The following is a 10496-nucleotide window of genomic DNA, read 5'->3' as shown; positions in this document are numbered from 1 at the left end:
TGGATTCGCCCAATATAGGGAACCCCTAAATTCACTGTATAGGTGGCTGGGTTTGGCCATCACCCTAAATGAACCAAGGTGGCCCACCAACTGATTCACAAGTTGGGTGATTGCCATCTGCAAAAGTCTTCGCTTGACCCAGGGAAGCGCCTTGGGTGGAGAAAGCCCTTCTTGATCTCTCTCTCACACACACAAACACACTCATACACAAGCACACACACACAAACGCCGATTGACTGGTAGGAACAGAATGTCACATGTATTATGACACTGAAGGATGCCAAGAATGTAATTTGTGGGATGGAACATGTGATGGCACTTGTTTCCCTTAACCCGACCCGACGATGACCATTGCACTCATGGCCACGAGTGAGCGTGCAACAGCACACTTAAACTTCCTGTAGTTGTGTGTATCCTTTAGGAAAGGGAGCCTGGGGCACAATGAAGGAGATAGGCCAGAGGATACAAAGTATCCGGTGGCACGTTTTTGGAGGGAGGATGTTGGTGGAAGAGGCGGGGCAATCCTCCTGCCAAGGGAATGTGCAAGGCATTAGCAGAGAGTGTGCCATGTGGGACTGACCCCCCCCCCCCCAATGCTTGCCTTCCTCCACTCTCTTGGAAGATCAATCCCTTCCTTTGCACGTGATCCAAAGAGGTCCCCAAAATGGATGGGATGAAAACATTGGGATGCCTTTATCTTTCGGTGAAGATGCGAGGAGAGTATAAGGGAGCCGTAAAAACATCTCTGTAAAACCCCTGAACAATTGATTGGAAAGTTTTACCTCTCCACTACTCCAGGGACCTCAGACCTCCTGTAGCTCCCCCAGAAAGACATCAGGACCAAGTGTTTCTCACACACACTCCCAAAGGTGCCCCATCCACTGCTGGGAAAGGAAAGCTCTTGGGTGGATTGAGTGTGCCTCACTTTACATGTAGCTGTAAGAAAGGAGGCCAAGCTATGGCTAAGAGTGTTCCCCAGCCCCCAACATACGCCTTTGTCTTTGGTTGAGCTTCCCAACACACACCTTGTCCCTGAGGACACCTGTCTTTCTGAGGTCCCCTTTTCCCCAAAGGGGTCCTATTTTGGGGCAGGGGCTGGTTTTCCCCCATCCTGATCCCTACCCTTTTGGGGAGAATGACTACCGCAAAGTCCAACTCTTGCAGTCAAGGCAGGAAGAAGAGAGAAAACATGGCAACAACCACTAGGAAGCCAACTGCAACCATGCCGTGGGGAACAAAACTCAAGCTTGCTTTTCGCATGACCATGTCAACCCCATCCCCCATGCAGATCTGAAACAGGACAGTGGGTTCAACTTGGGGGTCTCCATGCCCATGGCAAGTCTCTAAGAGGCTCGGACTCAACATCCAAAGATGAAGGAATGAAGACCACCGCTCAACAATAGTCCCAGAACAGTCCCAAAAAGGAAGCACAGTGGAGAACACTGAACAAGGCGGGAGCTGTGAGGGAAAGGGGTCTTCTCGGCAGTGTGTATCAAAATAGGGGGATGTGAGGAAAGCCTGTTACAAAAGTGTCCAGAGTCTTGTCTTAAAAAGAGAGAGTCATTTTGAGGCGGGTCGCGACCCTGGCCTAGGAGATGAGGTAGTTGAGTAATTGGTCCAAGTCCACAGGGCAGCTCATACTGAAGACTCCTCGGGATTCGAGTCAGGCAGAGCTTGCCTCTGCTTCAACTTCCGACGCAGCTCCTCGGCCAAGTCACTGTAGTCCGGCCGCTCCTCGGTGCCCAAATTGAGGCGGATATAGCCATTGGAAGACGAGCCACGGATGTTGCTCAGGTTGATGCGGTTTGGCGAGTGGAGGTGTGGAGACTGCAAGGGTTGGCCAGGAATGCCGTTTGTGGTGGGCGAGGGAGTGGTGCCCCCGTTCTGGCACACCGCATGACCCGGGACAATCTTGAGGGAACCATCCGAGTAGTAGTAGCTGGCAGGGTCCCAGAGCTTCTCATCCGAGTCTGAAGTAGTGCTGGGAATAAAAGTAGGGCTCTTAGGCTCTTTGGGCATCTCAATGGGGTAGACAAGGGTGCTTTCAATGGCCTTGGAGCCTTTTTCACGTTCTTCTTTCAGCCTGCGCCTTAGGGAGAAGACCACGAGCAGGAGGACCACACAGATGGCTGAGAGAGCAATCACCACCACCCAAACCAGGCCCAAGTTGTCCAAGGGAGCCCGGGTCTCCAGCGACATGGCTGGATCAGCCAACACAGTGACCTGGTAACTCTCCGTCATTAATTCATTCATCTCCTCTAGCTGGATGCACTTGTACAATCCAGAATGCTTCAAGCGGATATCCAAGACAATCAGTGCCTGAAGGTGAGCATCATAGACAACCGAAGCTTGGCTCTCCACCAGGTCCTGCCCATTGAAGGTCCAAAGGGCCTTAGCAAGGTTGGAGGTGAGTTGGCAAGGTAGCACCAGGTCCATTCCAACCATCGCGGTGATGTTCTTGGAAACGATCTTGGTCCCTGTGGAGGAGTCAAGTGAAAGAATGGGGGTTAATGCTATCTGCATTGAGGGGGATTCCTAACTATTCACAAATTCTGTTTTTTTATTTAAAAGGTTCAACATGCATGAGAAGTCCTGAAAATAAGATTGAAAAAACTGAAGCCAAACCAAGGAAGTCTTTAGATCAGCCTACTTATTGATCTAGTAGCACCTATCGTATTTTTCGGAGTATAAGACGCACCAAGGTTTTGAAGAGGCAAAAAAGGGCATGCATAGCCTTTAGGAGACTTATGGAGTGCTCCTGGAGGCTGGGGCGGCAAAATTGAGCAAAAAAATGACCTGTTGTTTGCTCATTTCTGCCCTCCCCAGTCCCCAGGAGCACTCTGAAAGCCTCCTAAAGGTTCTGCATGGCCATTTTAGTAAAGGGAGTGGTGTTTCGGGAGGCACAAAGTACTGTATTCAGTGTATAAGACACCCAGATTTTCAGCCTCTTTTTTGAGGGAAAAAGATGCATCTTATACTCTGAAAAATACGGTAGCTCTGCTTGTGACGGACATGTGACAGCAGGCATACTCATTCAGACTTCCCAATATAAGAGAAGTGGAATTCCTGAGAGACTAAGAGAAAATGGTTGAAAGGAGGAAAGAAGAAAAAGGATTTCCCCTTAGAATAGAACGAAATACGGTAATATTACCAATGGTATACAATTAATATGATGTGAGGGAAACAGATTAATACTGTTAATTGTGGATAATCAACTAAGTGAAATGTTTACTATACAAAATTTAATTTGAGGATATATGTTACTGATAGTAAAACAGAATAATAGATGGAAATGAAATGTTAAATTTGATGAACTTGGAGGGGCAAATAAGGATATTGCTTATATATTAAGAAGAAATCAAAGCTAATTTGGAAAATAGGGAAAGAAAATAGGGCGGCTGAAATTGGAAATGGAAATATGATGTAAAATGAACTATGCACAAGAGAAGATGTAAAGGGGGAAACCCCAAGCAACACTTTGTTTATAAAAGAAGTTAAAATGTGTAACAATTTTTAAAAAAAAACTTTGGTTTTTTTTTAAAAAAAAAGACTTCCCTGTCCTTTTTTTAATCCTCTGAGCTGGAATGAAACAGGCTTCATTGTACCCAGGATTCGAAACTTTGCAAAGAACTTACAAAAAGAGACGTGAATTATTTAAGAGCACCAGTATTGTGGTTTTCAGCCTGATGGGCTCCAAAATATCTTATGGCCATGCAGAGGCCTCAGGAGGGTGCTATAGGAGGCATCCATCCCATCTTCCCCCCTGTTCCCCCGCCAGCCGAATGCTGACCCAGCCCTTGAAGAAATCCAGTTTGACACCCCTGAATTTTGCAAGTCTGCATGCGCTTCACCGCCACCACTCCTTATCTTCATGGGAATTAGGGAAGGTTTTCTCTGCTTTCTCAAATTACATTTCTGCCCTAGCCTCATATTTCTTTTATCTGATGGTTGTTTTAGTTGCAACTCTTCTTCCTGTTCCTCCAAGTTATTCCTTCTGATCATCACATCTCCAGATCATTTCTCTTTTGGGGGTCATGTTAATAATTACAGAATCAGGTCCAAAAGAGGCTGTGGAGATGCCACCGAGTTAGATGGCATTTGTGAACAATCCTGAGGCATGTGCTTTGATCTGTTGGGCAAGGGGCAACAGAGTTTGATTTTAGGCAGAGGTGGTAATTAACCGGTTTGGATCGGTTCGCCCAAACCGGTAGTGGAAATCGTGGGTGGATCCGTCCATGCACATCTGCTCTATGCTATCCTATTTGGGCACATTTTCAAGCCGTGTGCATGCAAGGTGCGGGCGTGCTCACCTTTGCGAACTGGTAGGGAAAGTACCATAGTTTTCAGAGTATAAGACACACCGGAGTATAAGACGCACCAAGATTTTAAAGAGGTAATTTTTTAAAAAAAAAGTTTTTGCATTCTGCAAACTACCCAAACCTTCTGCAAACCTCATTTTTGTGAAAAATTGGGCATACAAAGAGTTTGAGAGGCCTGCAATGTGCTCCTGGGGCTGGGGAGGCAAAAATGAGCAAAAATGGCCTGTTTTTCACAAAAATGGGCCTGTTTTTTGCCAAAAAAAGGGCACGCATAGCCTTTAGGAGGCTTGTAGAATGCTCCTGGGAGCTGGAAGGGCAAAAACGAGCAAAAAATCACCTGTTTTTCATTCATTTTTTCCCTCCCCAGCCCCCAGGAGCACTCTACAAGTCTCCCAAACCCTCTGCACGTCCATTTTTGCGAAGAGAGTTGGGTTTCAGTAGGCCAAAAATGCTATGTTCAGTGTATAAGATGCACCCAGATTTTCACCCTCTTTTTGGGGGGGGAAAGGTGCGTCATATACTCCGAAAAATGAATACGAACCCTGATCTTAGTAACAATTCTTTGTCTCCAGGGCTTCATTGGCTTCCTTGAGTGGGTGCAGTGCTGCTGTGCAGAGCCATAAACATGAAAATACTTTCCCTGTGAATTATGATGTCTGTGTTGTGTAGATTTAAATAAGCAGGGATATTTGTTGTTATGGAGAATGATTTGTACCACTGAACCATTGTACACTTAAATGCCTTTTAGAGGGCTGGAAACTTGCACAATTACATTGCCCAACCGTAATCAATTATTCTTCCATGTCGGATCCCATTACATCATTTTAATGGGTTGTTGTGACAACAAAAAGGAGATTATTCTTATGGCCTAGGTTGGCATCAAGCTAGGATCAGTTAAAATCTCTCTCTCTCTCGCAAAATGACCCTTGGCAGTTGCATTGTGGGGGAAACGCATCCCCCTTTTTAAATCATGCTGTGCAACTTAAGGCTATGGTGGTTTCATCCTTGCATTCGAAAACCTAGTTTGTATGTATTTGTAAGCATGTTGTATGAATAGAATTTTAGAATAGGATAGAGCTGGAAGGGACCGTGGAGGTCTTCTAATCCAGCCCCCTGCTCAAGCAGGAGAGAACCTATACCATCTCAGACAAGTAACTCTCCAGTCACTTCTTAAAAACCTCCAGTGATGGAGCACCCACAATGTCTGGTGGCAAGCTGTTCCACTGTTAGGAAGTTTCTCTTTAATGTCAAGTTGCTTCTCTCTTTGGTTAATTTGCAACCATTTTTTCTTGGCGTGCCCTCTGGTGCTTTGGAGAATAATTTGACCCCCCTCTTCTTTGTGGCAGCCTCTCAAATACTGGAATACTGCTATCATGTCGCTCCTAATTTTTTTTTCCTTTCCTTCCCTTCCTTCCCCTTCCCTACAATCTTCCTTTCCTTTCTTTCTCTCCTTCCCTTCCCCACAATCTTCCTTTTCTTTCCTTCTTTCTTTTCCCTTCTCTTCCCCACAATCTTCCTCTCTTTCCTTCTTCCCTTCCCCACAATCTTTCTTTCCTTTCTTCCTCTCTTTCCCTTCTGCACAATCTTCCTTCCCTTCCCTTCCATCTCCTTTCTTTCCTTCCTCTCCCTTCCCTTCCCTTTTTCGTTCAATCCAGCCCCGATGTCCTTTAGCCCAGCCAGAGGGAATGCAATTGAAATAGACCTCCTGTTCCGAGCATCCTCCCCGTTGGAGAAGGATCCCATTTGCTCTGCACGTCTCTGTCGGTTTTAATTATTTTTACGATTCCGCTGCTCTTCCCTACCACAAGCGAACACGGCTCCCTCCCTGGGAACCGCTTCAAAATATGCACCAGCAGCTTTCCAACTACAGTGCCATGTTGCTTGTCTACAAGGATTTAACACTTGGGCTTTGCAATCTGAGAACGGAGGCCATAACCCCTCCTGTCCCAGGAACAGGAAAAAAAGGCAACAGCTGCTCTCTGTTCCCATAAGCACCAGGGCTCCATTCAGACAAGGCCTTCAATCACACGGGAGGGGGGGAGCAGCCACGATCCCCTCCAGCACACCTCCCACCCGGCTCCCACGGACGAAGGAGGCAATAGCGTATGAACGCTAAAGGGAGGAGGCTGGGCTGCATCTGCACCGACAACGCAACAACTGCTACACTCACGGAACATACAACAATTGTCCCCCCCCCCCTTGTGATGCTTGTTTCCCTCCAGCATCTGTTCATTTCTCTGACTGATAGCGCTTCGGAACAATTATTGTTTCCATGCTCTGTTGAATATAACATACTAGCTGGATGCCCGTGCTTCGCGACAAAACTATGTGATCGGGCTATGCAGGAGAAATCCAGTTCACAATCTGTTGGCTCGGTGATGGTCAGTGATTGAAACACGTAAGGGAATATTGCTCCCGCCTCCTTGAGTTCCGAAGCAGTTCCATAGGTGGAAGGCATAGACATTTTGGTGAGGTACCAATGTTTAGTACTGTAAGGAGCCCCCGGCCACTCCTGAGAGAAGGAGTGGAACTCTGCCAGTTTGAACTGAAGTAATGGAATGTGAGGCAACTGGCAGTTGGAACAGAGTTCTTGTCAGGTGGGGAGGGGGAATAGAATTCCTTAGAATCAGAGTGTGTTAATTACTGTATAAGAAATACTAATGATCTGATGGTCATTTAGAAAAAGCCTTTCTTAGTGAGTATCTAGAAGCCAAGATTTCTAGAGATTTCATGATGAGTGAGTGATATTTGCCATATATATAGAAAACACATACACACGTATGTGTGTATGTATGTATGTAGGTAGCTGGGTATAGGTAGATAGAGAGATATAGATAGATATAGATATATAGATATAGACATATAGATAGAGAGATATAGATAGATATCTATAAAGATATAGATATAAGAAAGGTCGTAAGAGGGGCAAAACTCACTTAACGAATGTCTCATTTAGCAATTGTCGTTTGTAAGTCGCGGTCTACCCATACTGAAGGGATTCGGAAATTGATTAGACTGGCTTCTCTGGGAACTGATTGTTTTTTGAAATTGACAAGCCATTCAGAACCATATTTCTGCATCTTGACAACTTTTAAGATGTGTGTGGACTTCAGCTGGCTTCATGCTAGCAGGAGAATTCTGGAAGTTGAAGTCCACACATCTTAAATTTGCCAAGTTGAGAAACTCTGATCCAGAGTATCCTACCAAGCATAGCAACCATATTTCTAAAATTCTGGGAGCTTTTAAAATCATGGCGTTTGAAACCTGCATTTGGTGACGGAGGCTAGAATGGATTGTGTCCCTGCAATGGGGATGAACCTGGCCTCTCTTGATTCTGTGTTGGATTTGTTATTATGGTTCATTGAACAGTCACACAGAACTTTAGACTGGATTTGGTATTTTTATTCATATATCGAGCCTGTGGATGTGTGATGGTGTTAAAGATCTCATCATAGGATGTAAGCTAAGTAAAGCTGCCCTTTGGAATTGACTGATGGTGATTTTTGTCAATGCCGATTTTGCTCAAAGTGGTGCTTCAGCCGTTTTGGGATTGTTTCCAAGGTGTCATCTTGGTTGGTGTCAACTTGGCTTTCTTTTGCCACAATTGTAGTTATTATTATTATTCCTTGCACACTCGGCCAGATGTTCAGACTGGATTTGGCATTTTATCTAGCTATTGAGTCGTATTATTATTATTTCATATTTTGGGCATAGTAACTTTGATTTACTACACTGCTACAGACAGTATGTTTTGTCGGCCCCCATTTAAAAGTCAGATGATTGAAGGGTCCTAAAACCACTTGCAATAAACAAAACAATGCATTTAAGAGGAAGACAGGCAGACAACAAGAATACAGAATGATGGAAGGAATTGTTCTTTCCCCAAGGAGCTGGCAGACAAAACAGTTGCCTTCCTTTTTAAAGAAAAAAGCAACACTATTTCAAAGGAGCAAGGATAAAGATTTAAAGCAGATCTGCAAATGGAAAATGGAGAGAGGGAGACAGAGAAAGAATGGGAGGGAGAGAGATATTGATGGAGGGAGAGAAAGAAAGTGAGAAAAAGAGATTGAGAGAGTGGGAGAAAGAGATTGAGAGAGAAAGAGAGGGAGGAAAAGAAATTGAGAGAGAAAAGAGATTGAGAAAGAGAGATTGAGAGAGGAGGAGAGAAAGAATTGGGAGAAAGAGATAGAAAGAGAGAAGAGGAAAAGAGATTGAGAGAGAGGAATTGAGAGAGAAATTGAGAGAAAGAGAGAGGAAAAGAGATTGAGAGAAAGAGATTGAAAGAGTGAAGAGGAAGAGAGATTGAGAGGAAAAGAGAGAGGGAGGGAGGGAAAGAGTGAGAGAGAGAACGATCAAAACTCAAAGCAGCCAACAAAGCCTGCGCTGCAGGGTTGCCAGTTGCTAAGAATGTGGCGCACGTCCCTGTTCTCTAGTTTATGAGCTATGAGCCTGCAGCCTGTGTTTGATGCGCAGGTAATGCTATGCGGTATTGTCTGCCATGAGCACCCCAGCCGCTGTGAGAAAACGGTTGCAATCACAGGGCTGCTTGCACGAGAGGCTACACTTTTGATCCTGCTGAAAGTTCATTCTGACTCACTCTGCCAGTCAAAGCCAAAGGACCCCCTAACCACACATCCTCCTAACCCACCACACCAAACTGTTCAGACAACAAAAGGCACCACTGTGTTCGTGCGGCTGATCCTAGACTTCTAGGTATAAATGACTGGGGTTTCTCTCTCTCTCTCTCTCTCCCTCCCTCCCTATCTATCTACGTATGTATGTATGTATGTATGTATGTATGTATGTATGTGTGTGTGTGTGTGTGTATGTGTGTGTGTGTGTGTGTATGTATATATGTATATGTATATGCGCATGCAGGTCTTGGCGTATTTGGGTCTTTTCCCATGTAAGATTTAGAGTATCTTGGCACAAGCACGAAGCCGAAGGCACCAGCCTGAAGATGGCGAGTGAGACCTCGTCGAAATGTTGTCAAGATACTCTCAATCTTAACGGGAAAAGACCCGAATACGCCAAGACCTGCATACCTGTACCCATGAAAATCTACGAATCTATCTATCTATCTATCTATCTATCTATCTATCTATCTATCTATCTATCTATCTATCTATCTATCATCTATCTATGTATATGTATATGTAAATATATAGTGTTCCAGCTGAAAAGGCAATCTACATCGCAGTCCTTGAGCTAGCTTTTCAAAAGGCCGCTATTGTGTTAATAAGAGCTGCTTCAGGATTTATCTTCAAGACACTCAAGTCAATAGGTATAAAACTCTCGCACGCTGCACACCAGAGGAGTTATTCAGCCGGTTTAGATCGATTTGCCCGAACCGGTAGTGGAAATCGCGGATAGCCCAGCCCACCCGCCCTGGCTCAATGCTGTCCCATTTAGGCACATTTTCAAGCCAAAGCACCCGAGTAGATGTGTGGACTCACATTTATGAACTGGTAGGGAAGGTACGTGAATGCCACCCCTGCCACACACGTAATCAAAGAGGAAGGAGCAGTGAAAATCACCCAAGGGGTGGACATTTGTTTGGAGGACTGACCTGGTCTTGAAGAACGCAAGGGGTTACACATCATGGGCTCCGTGCCCAAATCTTGGAACAATATAGAGGTCCTGTAAAAGCCGAAAACAAATCCGTCGTATCATTTGGGGTGTGTGGGAAATAGAACAAGGCTAAGCAATAAGCCCTGAGGAATAATTTAAGGCATACTCAAAGAGCTGCAAAGGTTCTAACCGAAAGCCCCCCGTTCAATTCTGGATCTGACCGGAAGTCTGGTTCCCCCCACCATAGAGTCTCCTCCTAGTGCGGCATTCTTTTTCCTCTACCTGTCCTAACCGAAAGCCCTATCTGTTGTGGAGCCAACTGGCGACAAGGAGCTGCAGCAGAGGGATGAAAGAGCGACATGTGGCTCCAGAGCCACGGGTTGCTGCTCCCTGATTTAAGGCAATGTTTCTCAACCTTGGGCACTTGCCGATGCGTGGACTTCAACTCCCAGAATTCCTCAGCCAGGTGGCTGGAGAAACACTGATCTACGAATTTAGAAAGAAAAGGACCAAATCCAGACTCACTGTCAGATCTGCCACAATTCTGAATAAAAATGATCCTTGGCTCCATTTGTTGAGAAAGTTATAGTTGATTAGAGATCAAAT

The 10496-nt window shown here is 45.2% G+C and overlaps 1 protein-coding gene across 1 annotated transcript in view; it reads right to left on the bottom strand.

Annotated features, from left to right (window-relative positions):
- Positions 1-268: 268 nt before the first annotated feature.
- SEMA4C (semaphorin 4C) overlaps positions 269-10496 on the bottom strand; it is a 99756-nt gene continuing 89528 nt past the window's right edge. Inside the window, exons 14-15 of the mRNA XM_032228988.1 lie at positions 9889-9959; positions 269-2477 (exon numbers count right to left, since the gene is read on the bottom strand). Of these exons, the coding sequence (XP_032084879.1) occupies positions 1636-2477; positions 9889-9959 (913 nt within the window). The 3' untranslated portion in view covers positions 269-1635. The remainder of the gene's footprint in view (positions 2478-9888; positions 9960-10496) is intronic.

This window comes from Thamnophis elegans, chromosome 13 (assembly GCF_009769535.1).
Source record: "Thamnophis elegans isolate rThaEle1 chromosome 13, rThaEle1.pri, whole genome shotgun sequence".
NCBI lineage: Eukaryota > Metazoa > Chordata > Lepidosauria > Squamata > Colubridae > Thamnophis > Thamnophis elegans.
The sequence above is the reverse complement of the archived record's forward strand: the minus strand, read 5'-3'. Positions and strand labels throughout refer to the sequence as shown.